Source organism: Pristiophorus japonicus, chromosome 5 (assembly GCF_044704955.1).
Source record: "Pristiophorus japonicus isolate sPriJap1 chromosome 5, sPriJap1.hap1, whole genome shotgun sequence".
Taxonomy (NCBI): domain Eukaryota; kingdom Metazoa; phylum Chordata; class Chondrichthyes; family Pristiophoridae; genus Pristiophorus; species Pristiophorus japonicus.
The window spans coordinates 1,908,507-1,928,815 of NC_091981.1; the positions used below are offsets into that span (position 1 = coordinate 1,908,507).

At 50.7% G+C, this 20,309-nt stretch overlaps 1 protein-coding gene across 1 annotated transcript in view; it reads left to right on the forward strand.

Annotated features, from left to right (window-relative positions):
• The window catches only part of LOC139263730 (rab effector MyRIP-like), a 346,446-nt gene that overhangs the window by 279,199 nt on the left and 46,938 nt on the right, over positions 1-20,309 (forward strand). Inside the window, exon 8 of the mRNA XM_070879762.1 lies at positions 13,339-13,528. Coding sequence (XP_070735863.1) covers positions 13,339-13,528 — 190 coding nt within the window. The remainder of the gene's footprint in view (positions 1-13,338; positions 13,529-20,309) is intronic.

The window sequence follows — 20,309 nt, forward strand, 5'->3', positions numbered from 1 at the left end:
TTGCAAAGGATGTTTCTTGTTCCCTTGTAGATTGTTGTGCTGGACAGATACTTGGCACAAGTGAAACAGTATTGTCAATTGCTCAATGAATAATTCTGTTTGTCTTTCTTTCTCATCTCTCGGCAAACGCAGTCGCTCAGTGCAATAAGGTGTCTACTGTTAGCTTGTAATATTGTCTGCGGTCACTGAATATCATGGGAAGGGAGGTCCTGCACGTTCCCCCAACACATCCCCCCCCACGTTACACGTCCCCCCATTTCCCCCACCACGTCCACGCCCCCCCCACGTTTTCCCGCACCTTCCTCCCACACGTCACACGTTCCCTCAGTACTGCCCCTCCGACAGTGCAGCACTCCCTCAGTACTGCCCCTCCGACAGTGCAGCACTCCCTCAGTACTGCCCCTCCGACAGTGCAGCGCTCCCTCAGTACTGCCCCTCCGACAGTGCAGCACTCCCTCAGTACTGCCCCTCCGACAGTGCAGCACTCCCTCAGTACTGCACCTCCGACAGTGCAGCACTCCCTCAGTACTGCCCCTCCGACAGTGCAGCGCTCCCTCAGTACTGCACCTCCGACAGTGCAGCACTCCCTCAGTACTGCCCCTCCGACAGTGCAGCACTCCCTCAGTACTGCACCTCCGACAGTGCGGCGCTCCCTCAGTACTGCCCCTCCGACAGTGCAGCACTCCCTCAGTACTGCCCCTCCGACAGTGCAGCGCTCCCTCAGTACTGCACCTCCGACAGTGCAGCACTCCCTCAGTACTGCCCCTCCGACAGTGCAGCACTCCCTCAGTACTGCCCCTCCGACAGTGCAGCACTCCCTCAGTACTGCACCTCCGACAGTGCGGCACTCCCTCAGTACTGCCCCTCCGACAGTGCGGCACTCCCTCAGTACTGCCCCTCCGACAGTGCGGCACTCCCTCAGTACTGCCCCTCCGACAGTGCGGCACTCCCTCAGTACTGCCCCTCCGACAGTGCGGCACTCCCTCAGTATTGCCCCTCCGACAGTGCGGCACTCCCTCAGTACTGCCCCTCTGACAGTGCTGCACTCCCTCAGTACTGCCCCTCTGACAGTGCAGCACTCCCTCAGTACTGCACCTCCAACAGTGCGGCACTCCCTCGTGCAGCACTCCCTCAGTACTGCCCCTCCGACAGTGCGGCACTCCCTCAGTACTGCCCCTCCAACAGTGCAGCACTCCCTCAGTACTGCCCCTCCGACAGTGCAGCACTCCCTCAGTACTGCCCCTCTGACAGTGCAGCACTCCCTCAGTACTGCCCCTCTGACAGTGCAGCACTCCCTCAGTACTGCCCCTCCGAAAGTGCAGCACTCCCTCAGTACTGCCCCTCCAAAAGTGCAGCACTCCCTCAGTACTGCCCCTCCGACAGTGCAGTGCTCCCTCAGTACTGCCCCTCCGACAGTGCGGCACTCCCTCAGTACTGCCCCTCCAACAGTGCAGCACTCCCTCACTAATGCCCCTCCGACAGTGCAGCGCTCCCTCAGTACTGCCTCTCCGACAGTGCAGCACTCCCTCAGTACTGCCCCTCCAACAGTGCAGCACTCCCTCAGTACCACCCCTCCGACAGTGCGGCGCCCCCTCAGCACTGCCCCTCCGACAGTGCAGCACTCCCTCAGCACTGTCCCTCCGACAGTGGGCTGGGCACGTCAAAGGTGATGTGTGGCAATGTGGGGTCAGAGGCGAGAGTGCTGCCCACTGAGCCACGGCTGACATTACAGTTAGTTGCAGGATATTGGGGCAGAGGGTCGATGCAGTTCCGATACCCAATGTCTCAGCGATGGGATCAAGTGGAACACAAGAGGGCCTTTGCGGGGAGAGAAACATTTTCAAAGGAGAGTAATAAAATTGTATAAAAACTGAATAGAAAGAGAATTTCAAAGTGAAGTTCAGGAATTAGAGCACAAGAGGAGGCCATTCGGCCCATCGAGCCCGTGCCGGCTCTGTGACAGAGCGATCCCGTTAATTCCACTCCCTCGGCCCTTTCTCCCACAGCCCGGCAAACTTTTCCTCTTCAAGTATTTATCCTATTCCCCCGTTTGAAGGTCACTATTGAATCTGCTCCCACCGCCCTTTCAGGCAGCGCGTTCCCGATCACAACAACTCGCTGCGTAAACACATTCTCCTCATCTCCCCCTCTGATTCTTCTGCCGATCGCCTTAAATCTGTGTCCTCTGGTTCCTGACCCTTCCACCAATGGGAACAGTTTCTCTCTATCTACTCTGTCCAGACCCCTCATGATGTTGAACACCTCGATCAAATCTCCTCTCAACTTTCTCTGCTCGAAGGAGAACAACCCCAGCTTCTCCAGTCTATCCCCGTCACTGAAGTCCCTCATCCCTGGAACTGTTATGTCTGTGATGCACCTATGAACGACTCCACGAGGCAATGTGTTGTACTCAAACTGTGGTGACCTTGGTCCTTTATTCCTAACTCCTGAGTGAGGCACAAGCATGCTGGGCAGCCTTTTATACTGGGCCTTGCACACCTATACAGGTGACCCTCAGGTCTCCCACTGCAGTGCCCTCTGGTGGACAGCCTCTGCCACAGTCGCAGGAAACTCCGCTCTCCACCAGTTGCACCCTCTAGTGGTGCCAGCATAGTATATACACACTGTAAACCTTATTGATAGTACATCAGGTAACAAGTCTCCATCTTATGCAACTATACAGTGGCTACACAGAGAGTATATCTATAGTCTGCATGTATAACAGGAACCATTCTGGTAAATCCCCTCTGCAAGGCCTTTGAGAACATTGGAATGTTCTGGTACTCTGAGCATCAGAGAGGGAATGGTTCGATGTGCAGAGGGTCAGAGAGAAACTTTCCCAAACCTGTCGTTGTGAGTTGACGGAGTCTATGACTGGGCACGTCACAGCTGGTCTGTGGGCCTTGCTGGGCCAAGTGGCCTTGGGTTCCTTTCCCTGCTTTCATGTATTGTCATGAGCGGGCACAGCATTCTAATCAGAGACGTGGAATAGTGGTACCTACCTTACCTGCGATGTCACACGGCAGAGATCGCCTCACCCAGAGCCGTGCCATCCTGAGAGAGCCAAAAAAACAGATAAAAACCCAGGCCAATTGTGGGAAAAATCTGGGAAAATTCCTCTGCGACCCAATCAGGCGATGGAAACCAGTCCGGGAGATCACACTGGCCGTATGCTGTGGTCTGCTGTGTTTTTATCCCCACTCTCGGGCCTCGGTCTGCTCCCGCTCGGGTACGCCATCGCTCTGCGGGAAAAGTTAGAAACAACAAGGCAAAGCAACACTCCCGCCCTCACTTCACCGAACTCCCCCACTTACCAAACTCTTGTTTTCCCACTCGGAACTGATGCAAAGCCGCCTTGTCCGTGGCAGCGTGAGTGTCGGTCGATTTTAACCCCGGGGCCTCCTCTCCGTCCCTCCCGCTCGGTTTGCCGCCCAGAATCGTCGGGAAGTGAGCGGCAGCTGGCTGTCGGGCAGGGGCCGGAGTATCGGGCAGCAGGAGGTCACGGCCAGGGTCCGAATGAACGGGTAGAGGCGGGTAAGCCGCTTAGAGGGCCGAGGAGCCCAATGCTTGGGAGGCCGAAGCCTTCCTTGTGGGATCCGCAGGGGCCAGACCTGCCCCTCCCGGTGGCCCCCCATCCACCCCAACCCCGCACGGAAACTCAACAAAAAGACTTTGCTGTTCTGTGTGTTTTCAGGGTCCGACGCTTCTTCCTGTCGGGTGGTCCTGGTTTCCCCGCTCAGGCCCACGGTTAGAATAGCAGTCGGGCCCCAATCATCAGAGCCCAATCTCCGTATCTACACAAGGACCTCACTGGTTGCCCCTGGAAAGTCTCTCATAGCGACTCTACCAAATCAACCCCAACAAATTGCAATTATCTGTCCCACAATACAATACTTAAAGTCATTGCAGTTGAGTGAATTATATGTTTTTTTAGCACTTTACTGAGTTGTTAAAGAAATCTTTCTGATAACGTCGCTACGATCACAAAGTTTTTCTAGAATTGCTATTGATTTGGCTGCCCTACTGTTGAAAAGGTTCAGCAAGTGCCCTGGTTGATGACTCTTAGAGGAAATTGCTGGGCAAAGTTACTGTAAGAAAAGACCGATTACCTCAGTATAATATTCATGACTTTATTCATACTTCATGCTGTTCCAGAGACGGGCGATGGTATTCTTATTCCCCTTTCTCTGACTCGGGTAATGTACAACTTCTCTGTTTATAATTGTCCACTTCCTGTATGCAGATATTTTCTGTATTAAGATAAATATGTTTGCACGGAGCTTTGTAATGTATCGGTTTGTGTTATTAAGTTGTGCACCAAATTTTAAATCTAAAATTAAGTTTGATATACTTCACTGCATTAGTCACCCTGAATATTTAATATAAACTCATGTGTCATCTTAGCGTTGGCTGTACTCATTAACGTAAATGATGCTGCTGCACTGTCTCCCAATTTATCTTTGTAATGGAGCATTGGCAATTTCCAGGTTAATGCTGTCACAACACGATCAAAAATGGATGTAAAAGGTTTTCATTAATATGTTTTTCTGTGACTGAAAGCTCAGATTATTTTAACATCCGACATTCCCAGTGTGTCATTTTAATGCTTTGGTGTCACAGCATGGATTCTACCCAACATAACTGCTCTTCCAGGAAATGTACGTCATCGCAGCTCAATCTGTTGGATAACAGAGAGTTAAGATCATTTATTAAAAGCCCAGCCATCAATCTCCATCTAAAGTGGTAATTCCCACACACACATTCCCTGCTCAATGCCCCTGCTACCTTACTACACGCCAGTCTCCGATAACTTCCCTTAATCTGCTGTCCCTCCCTTCTCCATTGTGTTCATCTTGGGCCACGTCTGGTTGATCATCATCATCACCATAGGCAGTCCCTCGGAATCCAGGAAGACTTGCTTCCACTCTTAAAATGAGTCGTTAGGTGACTGAACAGTCCAATACGGGAACCACAGTCCCTGTCACAGGTGGGACAGACAGTGGTTGAGGGAAGGGGAGGGTGGGACTGGTTTGCCGCACGCTCCTTCCGCTGCCTGCGCTTGGTTTCTGCATGCTCTCGGCGATGAGACTCGAGGTGCTCAGCGCCCTCCCGGATGCTCTTCCTCCACTTAGGGCGATCTTTGGCCAGGGACTCCCAGGTGTCAGTGGGGATGTTGTACTTTATCAGAGAGGCTTTGAGGGTGTCCTTGTAACGTTTCCTCTGCCCACCTTTGGCTCGCTTGCCGTGTAGGAATTCCGAGTAGAGCGCTTGCTTTGGGAGTCTCGTATCGGGCATGCGGACAATGTGGCCCACCCAGCGGAGCTGATCAAGTGTGGTCAGTGCTTCGATGCTGGGGATGTTGGCCTGGTCGAGGACACTGATGGGTGCGTCTGTCCTCCCAGGGGATTTGCAGGATCTTGCGGAGACATCGTTGGTGATATTTCTCCAGCAACTTGAGGTGTCTACTGTACATGGTCCATGTCTCTGAGCCATACAGGAGGGCGGGTATTACTACAGCCCTGTAGACCATGAGCTTCGGGTGGATTTGAGGGCCTGGTCTTCAAACACTCTTTTCCTCAGGCGACCGAAGGCTGCACTGGTGCACTGGAGGCGGTGTTGGACCTCATCGTCAATGTCTGCTCTTGTTGATAAGAGGCTCCAGAGGTATGGGAAATGGTTCACTTTGTCCAAGGCCGTATTGTGGATTTTGATGACTGGGGGGCAGTGCTGTGCGGTGAGGACAGGCTGGTGGAGGACCTTTGTCTTACGGATGTTTAGCGTAAGGCCCATGCTTTCGTACGCCTCAGTAAATACGTCGACTGTGTCCTGGAGTGCAGCCTCTGTATGTGCGCAGGTGCAGACTGTTTCTGTCAGCAATGCTGATAGCTCGATATGTCTGTGAGAGACAGAGGCAGTGTTGCCCAGGTGACAGTGCACCAACTCCGATCCACGGCTGCCGAACTGGCTCAATTGTATATTTAAAACTTACTTCACTGCTTCTGAAACCGACTTTGAAATATATCGGCCGTTCCTTCATCGTCGCTGGGTCACAATCCTGGAACTCCCTCCCTAACAGCACTGTGGGAGCACCTTCACCACACGGACTGCAGCGGTTCAAGAAGGCGGCTCACCACCACCTTCTCAAGGGGCAATTAGGGATGGGCAATAAATGCCGGCCTGGCCAGCAACGCCCACATCCTGTGTATTAATAAAAAATATATTTTTTAAGCATGCAGAGGCTGAGAAGCAGCAAGGAGTCGCCACTCAGTTAATCTGTCACACATTTTTGCAGGTAATTTTGCTGAGTGTTTTTGAAATGTAATAATTTGTTAAATAAGAGCCAAAATTCAGCAGCACAAGAAAGCTGGCCCGCCGATGGTATTTAGAGTGGGACTTATCGCTGGGAGCTCCGATGTGGCCCGAAGAGCCAATTTCAGGACTTTGACATTTTTTCTAAGTCCCAGAGGAAATGACCTAATGGGGGCGGGCCATGGACAGGAAGCCATCCTGAGGGGCCGAAAATGGGTGGGACCGGGACACCGCCGCTGTCAATCAGCCGTGAAGTCGTGGTGATGTCACAGCGCGTGTGCGCCACCGCGCTCTCCGCCCTCCGATAAAGGGGAGAGAATCGGGCATTTTGTAATCTTCGGTCACTGGCTCACCAGGGAGGGTCTCGGCCGGGCTAGCGGCCTGGCACCCAAGAGGGGGTGTGTGCCAGGCTGCCCGTTGGCGGCCCGGCCGAACCCAGGGGCACAATCTTGCCGGTCGGTCGGCAAGTTGGCCGGCAAAAATGTTTCCATGGCGGCCGACAGTGGCAGTGGCCCCTCCCCACCGGGCCTGCCGGGCCGCACTGTCAGTACGGAGATGGTACACCGACAGAGAAACCTGCCGGGGGACACGACGCGGCGGGAGATCAACGATCGAGCTGAATATCGCGAGGTAAGTATTTTTCTGTATTAGAACCGGCAGTGCACTAACTGATGACACGCTTGCGATGGTCGTCAGCATCGGCCGGGATCGGGTCCAGGCACAAACTCCCCCACCTGCATTTAGATCGGGGCCGCCAATTGACCCCAACGTGGCAGCCAATCGATTTTGAGGAATGGCCGCTGCAAACAGACAGTAACGGGGCTCTCTGACCCTGAATTTCGGCCCCTAAGTCTCTCTTACTTTAAGTTTTATTTCACACTTTTTTTTAAAGAAAGTGCCTTGTGTCATAAACAACAACAACTTGTATTTATATAACGCCTTTGACGTAGTAAAACGTCTCGAGGCGCTTCACAAGAACAATATAAAACAAAATCTGAACCGAGCCACATGAGATATTAGAGCAAGTTGGTCAAAGAGGTCGGTTTTAAGGAGCATCTTAAAGGAGGAGAGAGAGGTAGAGAGGTGGAGAGGTTTAGGGAGGGAGTTCCAGAGCTTGGGGCCCAGGCAACAGAAGGCACGGCCACCGATGGTGGAGTGATTATAATCAGGGATGGTCAGGAGGGCAGAATTAGAGGAGTGCAGACATCTCGGGGGTTGTGGGGCTGGAGGAGATTACAGAGATAGGGAGGGGTGAGGGCCATGGAGGGATTTGTAAACAAGGATGAGAATTTTGAAATCGAGGCATTGCTTAACCGGAAGCCAATGTAGGTCAGCGGGCACAGGGGGTGATGGGTGAGTGGGACTCTGTGCGAGTTAGGACACAGGGCAGCGAGCACAGGGGGTGATGGGTGAGCAGGACTCGGTGCGAGTTAGGACACGGGTCAGCGAGCACAGGAAGTGATGGGTGAGCGGGACTCGGTGCGAGTTAGGACACGGGGCAGTGAGCACAGGGGGTGATGGGTGAGCGGGACCCGGTGCGAGTTCGGACACGGGGCAGTGAGCACAGGGGGTGATGGGTGAGCGGGACTCGGTGCGAGTTAGGAGTTTGGATGACCTCAAGTTTATGGAAAAAGTAAATGATATAGCTATTATATAATATATGGTAAGATTTGGTGTGCGGCATGCACTTTTTTACATCATCATTTAGAATGGAAACACGCTATAAATATTTAGAATGGGTTTCTGCACGTGAATATTTATCTAGAGATTTTATAGTGTAACTATTGTATTATATGCTTTGCCTTCATGGTTTGGTTGAGAAAACAAGTTGGACCGAACGGGCTGACTCTATCAGCCGCGGCTCTGTGCGGAGCACACTGGTCTGAGTCAGAAGGTTGTGGGGCCGAAATGGCTCCTTCTGCGCTGTGGATCTCTGTGTATCTAAGTCCCAGGCCAGAGACTTGAGCACATAAATCCAGGCTGACACTCCAGGGCAACACTGAGGGAGCGCCGCACTGTCGGAGGGGCAGTACTGAGGGAGTGCCGCACTGTCGGAGGGGCAGTACTGAGGGAGTGCCGCACTGTCGGAGGAGCAGTACTGAGGGAGTGCCGTACTGTCGGAGGGGCAGTACTGAGGGAGCACCGCACTGTCGGAGGGGCAGTACTGAGGGAGTGCCGCACTGTCAGAGGGGCAGTACTGAGGGAGCGCCGCACTGTCGGAGGGGCAGTGCTGAGGGAGCACCGCACTGTCGGAGGGGCAGTACTGAGGGAGTGCCGCACTGTCGGAGGGGCAGTACTGAGGGAGTGCTGCACTGTCGGAGAGGCAGTACTGAGGGAGCGCCGCACTGTCGGAGAGGCAGTACTGAGGGAGCGCCGCACTGTCGGAGGGGCAGTACTGAGGGAGCGCCGCACTGTCGGAGAGGCAATGCTGAGGGAGCACCGCACTGTCGGAGGGGCACTACTGAGGGAGTGCTGCACTGTCGGAGGGGCAGTACTGAGGGAGTGCTGCACTGTCGGAGGTGCCGTCATTAAGATGAGATGTTAAACCGAGGCCCCGTCTGCTCTCTCAGGTGGATGTAAAAGATCCCATGGCACTATTTGGAAGAAGAGCAGAAGTGTTATCCCCGGTGTCCTGGGGCCAATATTTATCCCTCAATCAACATCACTAAAACAGATTATCTGGTCATTATCACATTGCTGTGTCTGGGAGCTTGCTGTGCGCAAATTGGCTGCTGCGTTTCCCACATTACAACAGTGACTGCACTTCAAAAAGTACTTCATTGGCTGTAAAGCGTTTTGGGACGTCCGGTGGTCGTGAAAGGCGCTATAGAAATGCAAGACTTTCTTTTTATATTTTAGAGTCGATGTAAATTCCACGTTTCAATTCAAACCGATCAATAGGGAGTGTTGTGAGGAAACTCCACATTAACGTGTTTAGAAAGTATCACGATTGATTTCCCTGTTGATTTACTAGCCTGGTCCCACGCACTGACACCGGACATGGACAGAATGAGCCAAAGGTTTCACATTGAATAATCACTGGCCATTACCCAGTGATGGGCACTGTGTAATGTTCCCCAATGTCTCCCACGTCATCCACTGAATGTTCCTCACACGGCCATTTGTCACTGGCTCAATCCTCACCTTGATTGGAGTTTCCCCGTTCTTCAGCCACAGAACATCACAACCTTGTGTCTGCGTTCGTAACAAAATGCTTCCTATTGTGCAGCCTGAGTGCTTCAGGCTGTGCACTGTGTCAGATGCTACTGAACTGCGGGGCCCAGGAGAGGCGAGAGCCCAGGGGGCAGCACGGGCCCAGGGGCAGCATGGACCAGCCCACACTGCGATATGTGTGCGCACTGGGTCCGTGCAGCAGAGCAGGTCTCCAGTCGTCCTGGTTAACCCTTGCCACTGGACCAAGACCTCGCTCTGTCAAGCCCGTGTGGTGGCTGGTGTGCAACGGTCACCCCACGTTAAAACAATCCACGCACAGGCATCTTCCACCCTTCAGGATGTAGTTCGGGATCTGGAATATTAGGTCCTTCATTGGAACATCTGTGAACTTGTTGACGTAGAAGCAAGTCATCCTCGACTCGAGGGACTGCCTATGGTGATGACTGAACTTTAGAGAATGTGGCAGTGGAGTACATGACTGCAATGTCAGCCGTGTCTCAGTGGGCAGCATCCTTGCTCACCTCCGAGTCAGTAGGCTGTGGGTTCAAGTCCCACTCCAGGGGCTTGAGCACAAATTGGTGGTGCAGTACTGAGGGAGAGCTGCACTGTTGGAGGGGCAGTACTGAGGGAGAGCTGCACTGTCGGAGGGGCAGTACTGAGGGAGAGCTGCACTGTTGGAGGGGCAGTACTGAGGGAGAGCTGCACTGTCGGAGGGGCAGTACTGAGGGAGAGCTGCACTGTCGGAGGGGCAGTACTGAGGGAGTGCTGCACTGTCGGAGGGGTAGTACTGAGGGAGAGCTGCACTGTCGGAGTGGCAGTACTGAGGGAGAGCTGCACTGTCGGAGGGGCAGTACTGAGGGAGAGCTGCACTGTCGGAGGGGCAGTGCTGAGGGAGTGCTGCACTGTCGGAGGGGCAGTACTGAGGGAGAGCTGCACTGTCGGAGGGGCAGTACTGAGGGAGTGCTGCACTGTCGGAGGGGCAGTACTGAGGGGGTGCTGCACTGTCGGAGGGGCAGTACTGAGGGAGTGCCGCACTGTCGGTGGGGCAGTACTGAGGGAGAGCTGCACTGTTGGAGGGGCAGTACTGAGGGAGTGCTGCACTGTCGGAGGGGCAGTACTGAGGGAGTGCTGCACTGTCGGAGGGGCAGTACTGAGGGAGTGCTGCACTGTCGGAGGGGCAGTACTGAGGGAGTGCTGCACTGTCGGAGGGGCAGTGCTGAGGGAATGCTGCACTGTCGGAGGGGCAGTACTGAGGGAGTGCTGCACTATCGGAGGGGCAGTACTGAGGGGGGGCAGTACTGAGGGAGCGCCGCACTGTCAGAGGTGCCGACTTTTGGATGAGACATTAAACCGAGGCCCCGTCTGCTCTCTCAGGTGGATGTAAAAGATCCCAGGGCACTATTTTGAAGAAGAGCAGGGGAGTTCTCCCCGGTGTCCTGGGGCCAATATTTATCCCTCAACCAACATCACTAGAACAGATTATCTGGTCATTATCACTTTGCGATTTGTGGGAGCTTGCTGTGCACAAATTGGCTGCCGCGTTTCCTCCATTACTCTTGCATAGCTTTTTGTCGGCGGGCGCGGACACGATGGGCTGAAATGGCCTCCATCCGTGCTGTCAATTTCTGATTGTCTTACAACAGTGACTACCCTGAAAAAGTACATCATTGCCTGTAAAGCACTTTGGGATGTCCGGTGGTGATGAAAGGCGCTATATAAATGCAAGCCTTCCTTTACTTTGGGTCAGTCAGATTGATGGATGGATTGCCAGACTTCCCGTGTGGTTCATTGCCCAGCAGCAACAAGAACTGTAACGGAGAACATGTCTCGCCACTGTCCGTGTGAAGGGAAACATCAGGCGCAAACTTCACATTGTTCCTTGTAAAAAGCAAGACATGAATTTCTACAGTGCCTTGCACATACTCAGGATGTCCCAACATGCTTTAGAATATCAGAAATAGGAGCAAGAGTCGGCCATTCGGCCCCTCGAGCCTGCTCCGCCATTCAATACGATCATGGCTGATCCGATCATGGACTCAGCTCCACTTCCCCGTCCGCTCCCCATAACCCTTCACTCCCTTATCGTTCAAAAATCTGTCTATTTCCACCTTAAATATATTCAATGTCCCAGCCTCCACAGCTCTCTGGGGCAGAGAATTCCACAGATTTACAACCCTCTGAGAGAAGAAATTCCTCCTCATCTCAGTTTTAAATGGGCAGACCCTTATTCTGAAACTATGCCCCCTAGTTCTAGATTCCTCGGTTTAACGTCTCATCTGAAAGACGGCACCTCCGACAGTGCAGCACTCCCTCAGTACTGCCCCTCCGACAGTGCAGCATTCCCTCAGTACCACCCCTCCGACAGTGCAGCACTCCCTCAGTACTGCCCCTCCGACAGTGCGGCGCTCCCTCAGTACTGCCCCTCTGACAGTGCGACGCTCCCTCAGTACTGCCCCTCTGACAGTGCGGCACTCCCTCAGTACTGCCCCTCCGACAGTGCAGCACTCCCTCAGTACTGCCCCTCCGACAGTGCGGCACTCCCTCAGCACTGCACTGAGAGTGTCAGCCTAGATTTTTGCACTCAAGTCCCTGGAGTGTGACTTGAACCCACAACCTTCTGACTCCGAGGCGAGGGTGTTGCCCACTGAGCCACAGCTGACACTTTATAATATGATGGTTGTTATGGCAGTAATCGGTCTCCAGTCTCGCTGCTGCAAGTCAGGTGACAATCTGCTGCTCGAACACTTCACTGATGACTCTCCGTTTACAAACCAACCAATGAAAGGATAAAAGCAGCAAGCGGGGTTTTCAGGGCCACACACTGGGGTGTAACGGGAGGTGAGAGTATCACGGTGAGCTCCATTTATGGACAACAGATTTCTGATTGTATATATTAATTTTACATTGAATAATTATACTGCATGCCAAGCGACAGGCAGAGTGTAGAGAGTTCCCTGTGTTTGTGCAACGTTCACAATCCCCAAGTGCAGCAGGGCAGTATTCTCCTGAGCAATCCGTGACTTTCCCCACGTGTGCTGGTACCTTGATAAACACAGTGATGGGTGACACATAACTCATTCTTTCCCAAACCTCGGGCGTTAAGAAAGCAGGCTCGGCATTGCTTAATCTATGTTTTGAATTCCCTTATTGTCCTTTTCTTTTAGTCGTTCCTGGGATGTGGGCGTCGCTGGCAAGGCCGGCATTCATTGCCCATCCCTAATTGCCCCTTGAGAAGGTGGTGGTGAGCCGCCTTCTTGAACCGCTGCAGTCCGTGTGGTGAAGGTGCTCCCACAGTGCTGTTAGGGAGGGAGTTCCAGGATTGTGACCCAGCGACGATGAAGGAACGGCCGATATATTTCCAAGTCGGGATGGTGTGTGACTGGGAGGGGAACGTGGAGGTGGTGGTGTTCCCATGCACCTGCTGCCCTTGTCCTTCTAGGTGGTAGAGGTCGCGGGTTTGGGAGGTGCTGCCGAAGAAGCCTTGGCGAGTTGCTGCAGTGCATCTTGTAGATGGTGCACACTGCAGTCAGGGGGCGCCGGTGGTGGAGGGAGTGAATGTTGAAGGTGGTGGATGGGGAGCCCATCAAACGGCTGCTTTGTCCTGGATGGTATCGAGCTTCTTGAGTGTTGTTGGAGCTGCACCATCCAGGCAAGTGGAGAGTGTTCCATCACACTCCTGACTTGTACTTTGTAGATGGTGGAAAGGCTTTCACCCTTGAAGGTGACTGTGTTGGAGATATTATCCCATGATCTCAGTTTCTCAGTTAACAAAATAAATCATCAGTTGACAAAGATTGGGGAATGATGAAAGGATTGGGGAATTCTGTTAATGACCTGTATGTTTTCCCTTCCCAGAGATCCCGCTCAGAATTCTCACTGAGCAGCGAGGAGACTCGAACGAAAGAGATGGCTGAAGCCAACCTCAAATCCACCATCTCCGAGGCCATGTGGAGGCAGGGACAGTTCCAGTCCGCACAACGTTCTGATGTCCGACCCGACTCCCTGCCCAGCTGGAAAAGCATGGATTTGCTGGATAACACAGGTAGTTAATTGCAGAGGGCACTGCTTGCACTGGGAACTGAACCCCAAACGTTCCGGGTGGGCACAGGGCACCGCACTTTAGGAAGGATGTGAAGGCCTTAGAGAGGGTGCTGAAAAGATTTACGGGAATGGTTCCAGGGATGAGGGACTTCAGTGACGTGGATAGACTGGAGAAGCTGGGGTTGTTCTCCTTGGAGCAGAGAAGGTTGAGAGGAGATTTGATCGAGGTGTTCAAAATCATGAGGGGTCTGGACAGAGTAGCTAGAGAGAAACTGTTCCCATTGGTGGAAGGGTCGGGAACCAGAGGACACAGATTTAAGGCGATTGGCAGAAGAACCAAAGGCGACACGAGGAAAAACGTTTTTACGCAGCGAGTGGTTAGGATCTGGAATGCGCTGCCTGAGAGGGTGGTGGAGACAGACTCAATCGTGGCTTTCAAAAGGGAATTAGATAAGTATCTGAAGGAAAAACATTGCATGGCTCCGGGGAAAGGGCGGGGGAGGGGGACTGGCTGAGGTGCTCTTGCAGAGAGCCGGCACGGGCTCGATGGGCTGAATGGCCTCCTTCTGTGCTGTAACCGTTCTATGATTATATTAAGGCATTGGTAACTGATCATTAACAGACACAAGTTACCTGAATCACATACATGGAACGGTAGCACAGTGGTGATGTTACTGGACCAGTAATCCCGAGGCCTGGACTAATGATCCGGAGACATGAGTTTAAATCCCACCACGGGCAGCTGCGGAATTTAAATTCAATTAATTAATTCTGGAATAAAAAGCCAGTGTCAGTAATGGTGACCATGAAATTACCGAATTGTCGTAAAAACCCGTCAGGTTCACTGATGGTCTTTAGGGAGGGAAATCTGCTGCCCTTACCCGGTCTGGCCTATATGTGACTCCAGAACCACAGCAATGTGGTTGACTCTTAACTGCCCTGAAATGGCCCAGTGAGACACTCCGTTTTAGAATAAGGGGCCGCCCATTTAAAACTGACATGAGGTTACATAGAAACATAGAAAATAGGTGCAGGAGTAGGCCATTCGGCCCTTCGAGCCTGCACCACCATTCAATAAGATCATGGCTGATCATTCACCTCAGTACCCCTTTCCTGCTTTCTCTCCAGATCCCTTTAGCTGTAAGGGCCATATCGAACTCCCTCTTGAATATATCCAATGAACTGGCATCAACAACTCTCTGCGGCAGGGAATTCCACAGCTTAACAACTCTCTGAGTGAAGAAGTTTCTCCTCATCTCAGTCTGAAATGGCCTACCCCTTATCCTTAGATTGTGTACCCTGGTTCTGGACTTCCCCAACATCAGGAACATTCTTCCTGCATCTAATCTGTCCAGAATGTTATATGTTTCTATGAGATCCCCTCTCATCCTTCTAAACTCCAATGAATACAGAACCAGTCTCTCCTCATATGTCAGTCCTGCCATCCCAGGAATAAGTCTGGTGAACCTTTGCTGCACTCCTTGAATAGCAAGAACATCCTTCCTCAGATTAGGAGACCAAAACTGAACACAATACTCCAGGTGAGGCCTCACCAAGGCCCTGTACAACTGCAGTAAGACGTCCCTGCTCCTAAACTCAAATCCCCTAACTATGAAGGCCAACATACCATTTGCCTTCTTCACCTGCATGCCAACTTTCAATGACTGATGTACCATGACACCCAGGTCTCGTTGCACCTCCCCTTTTCCTAATCTGCCGCCATTCAGATAATCTGCCTTTGTGTTTTTGCCACCAAAGTAGATAACCTCACATTTATCCACATTATATTGCATCTGTCATGCATTTGCCCACTCACCTAACCTGTCCAAGTCACCCTGCAGCCTCTTAGCGTCCTCCTCACAGCTCACACCGCCACCCAGCTGAGTGTCATCTGCAAACTTAGAGATATTACACTCATTTCCTTCATCTAAATCATTAACGTATATTGTAAATAGCTGGGGTCCCAGCACTGAACCCTGCGGCACCACACTAGTCACTGCCTGCCATTCTGAAAAGGACCCGATTATCCCGACTCTCTGCTTCCTGTCTGCCAACCAGTTCTCTCTCCACGTCAGTACATTACCCCCAATACCATGTGCTTAAAGTTTGCACAACAATCTCTTGTGTGGGACTTTGTCAAAAGCCTTTTGAAAGTCCAAATACACCACATCCACTGGTTCTCCCTTCTCCACTCTACTAGTTACATCCTCAAAAAATTCCAGAAGATTCGTCAAGCATGAGTTTCCTTTCATAAATCCATGCTGACTTGGACCGATCCTGTCACTGCTTTCCAAATGCGCTGCTATTTAATTTTTAATAATTGATTCCAACATTTTCCCCACTACTGATGTCAGGCTAACCAGTCCATAATTACCCGCTTTCTCTCTCCCTCCCTTTTTAAAAAGTGGTGTTAAATTAGCAACCCTCCAGTCCATAGGAACTGATCCAGAGTCGATAGACTGTTGGAAAATGATTACCAATGCATCCACTATTTCTAGGGCCACTTCCTTAAGTACTCTGGGATGCAGACTATCAGGCCCCGGGGACTTATTGGCCTTCAATCCCATCAATTTCCCGAACACAATTTCCCGCCTAATAGCGATTTCCTTCCGTTCCTCCTTCTCACTAGACCCTCAGTCCCCTAGTACTTCCGGAAGGCTATTTGTGTCTTCCTTCGTGAAGACAGAACCAAAGTATTTGTTCAACTGGTCTGTCATTTCTTTGTTCCCCATTATAAATTCACCTGAATCTGACTGCAAGGGACCTACGTTTGTCTTCACTAATCTTTTTCTGTTCACATATCTATAGAAGCTTTTGCAGTCAGTTTTTATGTTCCTAGCAAGTTTCCTCTCATACTCTATTTTCCCCCTAATTAAACCCTTCGTCCTCCTCTGCTGAATTCTAAATTTCTCCCAGTCCTCAGGTTTGCTGCTTTTTCTGGCCAATTTATATGCCTCTTCCTTGGATTTAACACGATCCTTAATTTCCCTTGTTAGCCACGGTTGAGCCACCTTCCCCATTTTATTTTTACTCCAGACAGGGATGTACACTTGTTGAAGTTCATCCATGTGATCTTTAAATGTTTGCCGTTGCCTATCCACCGTCAACCCTTTAAGTATAATTCACCAGTCTATTCTAGCCAATTCACGTCTCATACCATCGAAGTTACCTTTCCTTAAGTTCAAGACCCTAGTCTCTGAATTAACTGTGTCACTCTCCATCTTAATAAAGAATTCTACCATATTATGGTCACTCTTCCCCAAGGGGCCTCGCACAACAAGATTGTTAATTAGTCCTTTGTCATTGCACATCACCCAGTCTAGGATGGCCTGCCCTCTAGTTGGTTCCTCGACATATTGGTCTCGAAAACCATCCCTAATACACTCCAGGAAATCCTCCTCCACCGTATTGCTACCAGTTTGGTTAGCCCAATCTATATGTAGATTAAAGTCGCCCATGATAACTGCTGTACCTTTATTGCATGCATCCCTAATTTCTTGTTTGATGTTGTCCCCAAGCTCACTACTACTGTTTGGTGGTCTGTACACAACTCCCACTAGCATTTTCTGCCCTTTGGTATTCCTCAGCTCCACCCATACCGATTCCACATCATCCAAGCTAATGTCCCTCCTTACTATTGCATTAATTTCCTCTTTAACCAGCAACGCTATCCCACCTCCTATTCCTTTCTGTCTATCCTTCCTGAATGTTGAATACTCCTGGATGTTAAATTCCCAGCCTTGGTCACCCTGGAGCCATGTCTCTGTGATGCCAATTTTTATCATACTCATTAATTGCTGCCTGTGCAGTTAATTCGTCCACCTTATTATGAATACTCCTCGCATTGAGGCACAGAGCCTTCAGGCTTGTCTTTTTAACACACTTTGCCCCTTGAGAATTTTGCTTTAATGTGGCCCTTTTTGATTTTTGCCTTGGGTTTCTCTGCCCTCCACTTTTACTTTTCTTCTTTCGATCTTTTGCTTCTGCCCCCATTCTACTTCCTTCTGTCTCCCTGCATAGGTTCCCATCCCCCTGCCATATGAGTTTAACTTCTCCCCAACAGCACTAGCAAACACTCCCCCTAGGACATTGGTTCCGGTCCTGCCCAGGTGCAGACCGTCCGGTTTATACTAGAAACATAGAAACATAGAAAATAGGTGCAGGAGTAGGCCATTCGGCCCTTCGAGCCTGCACCACCATTCAATGAGTTCATGGCTGAACATGCAACTTCAGTACCCCATTCCTGCTTTCTCGCCATACCCCTTGATCCCCCTAGTAATAAGGACTACATCTAACTCCTTTTTGAATATAGTTAGTGAATTGGCCTCAACCACTTTCTGTGGTAGAGAATTCCACAGGTTCACCACTCTCTGGGTGAAGAAGTTTCTCCTCATCTCGGTCCTAAATGGCTTACCCCTTATCCTTAGACTGTGACCCCTGGTTCTGGACTTCCCCAACATCGGGAACATTCTTCCTGCATCTAACCTGTCTGAACAGGAATCAGTCTGGTGAACCTTCGCTGCACTCCCTCAATAGCAAGAATGTCCATCCTCAAGTTAGGAGACCAAAACTGTACACAATACTCCAGGTGTGGCCTCACCAAGGCCCTGTACAACTGTAGTAACACCTCCCTGCCCATGTACTCAAATCCCCTCGCTATGAAGGCCAACATGCCATTTGCCTTCTTAACCGCCTGCTGTACCTGCATGCCAACCTTCAATGACTAATGTACCATGACACCCAGGTCTCATTGCACCTCCCCTTTTCCTAACCTGTCACCATTCAGATAATAGTCTGTCCCTCTGTTTTTACCACCAAAGTGGATAACCTCACATTTATCCACATTATACTTCATCTGCCATGCATTTGCCCACTCACCTAACCTATCCAAGTCACTCTGCAGTCTCATAGCATCCTCCTCGCAGCTCACACTGCCACCCAACTTAGTGTCATCCGCAAATTTGGAGATACTACATTTAATCCCCTCGTCTAAATCATTAATGCACAATGTAAACAGCTGGGGCCCCAGCACAGAACCTTGCGGTACCCCACTAGTCACTGCCTGCCATTCTGAAAAGTACCCATTTACTCCTACTCTTTGCTTCCTGTCTGACAACCAGTTCTCAATCCACGTCAGCACACTACCCCCAATCCCATGTGCTTTAACTTTGCACATTAATCTCTTGGTTGGGACCTTGTCGAAAGCCTTCTGAAAGTCCAAATACACCACATCAACTGGTTCTCCCTTGTCCACTCTACTGGAAACATCCTCAAAAAATTCCAGAAGATTTGTCAAGCATGATTTCCCTTTCACAAATCCATGCTGACTTGGACCTATCATGTCACCTCTTTCCAAATGCGCTGCTATATGACATCTTTAATAATTGATTCCATCATTTTACCCACTACTGAGGTCAGGCTGACCGGTCTATAATTCCCTGTTTTCTCTCTCCCTCCTTTTTTAAAAAGTGGGGTTACATTGGCTACCCTCCATTCCATAGGAATTGATCCAGAATCTATGGAATGTTGGAAAATGACTGTCAATGCATCCGCTATTTCCAAGGCCACCTCCTTAAGTACTCTGGGATGCAATCCATCAGGCCCTGGGGATTTATCAGCCTTCAATCCCATCAATTTCCCCAACACAATTTCCCGACTAATAAGGATTTCCCTCAGTTCCTTCTTCTTACTAGACCCTCTGACCCCTTTTATATCCGGAAGGTTGTTTGTGTCCTCCTTAGTGAATACCGAACCAAAGTATTTGTTCAATTGGTCTGCTATTTCTTTGTTCCCCATTATGACTTCCCTTGATTCTGACTGCAGGGGACCTATGTTTGTCTTTACTAATCTTTTTCTCTTTACATATCTATAGAAACTTTTGCAATCCGTCTTAATGTTCCCTGCAAGCTTCCTCTCGTACTCCATTTTCCCTGCCCTAATCAAACCCTTTGTCCTCCTCTGCTGAGTTCTAAATTTCTCCCAGTCCCTGTGTTCACTGCTATTTCTGGCCAATTTGTATGCCACTTCCTTGGCTTTAATACTATCCCTGATTTCCCTTGATAGCCACGGTTGAGCCACCTTCCCTTTTTTATTTTTACGCCAGACAGGGATGTACAATTGTTGGAGTTCATCCATGCGGTCTCTAAATGTCTGCCATTGCCCATCCACAGTCAACCCCTTAAGTATCATTCGCCAATCTATCCTAGCCAATTCACGCCTCATACCTTCAAAGTTACCCTTCTTTAAGTTCTGGACCATGGTCTCTGAATTAACTGTTTCATTCTCCATCCTAATGTAGAATTCCACCATATTTATGGTCACTCTTCCCCAAGGGGCCTCGCACAACGAGATTGCTAATTAACCCTCTCTCATTAATCCAGTCTAAGATGGCCTCCCCCCTAGTTGGTTCCTCAACATATTGGTCTAGAAAACCATCCCTTATGCACTCCAGGAAATCCTCCTCCACCATATTGCTTCCAGTTTGGTTAGCCCAATCTATATGCATATTAAAGTCACCCATGATAACTGCTGCACCTTTATTGCATGCACCCCTAATTTCCTGTTTGATGCCCTCCCGAACATCACTACTACTGTTTGGAGGTCTGTACACAACTCCCACTAGCGTTTTCTGCCCTTTGGTGTTCTGCAGCTCCCACCTCCCCCAGAATCGGTTCAAATGTCCCAGGAATTTGAATCCCTCCCTTCTGCACCACTCCTCAAGCCACGTATTCATCTGAGCTATCCTGCGATTCCTACTCTGACTAGCACGTGGCACTTGTAGCAAT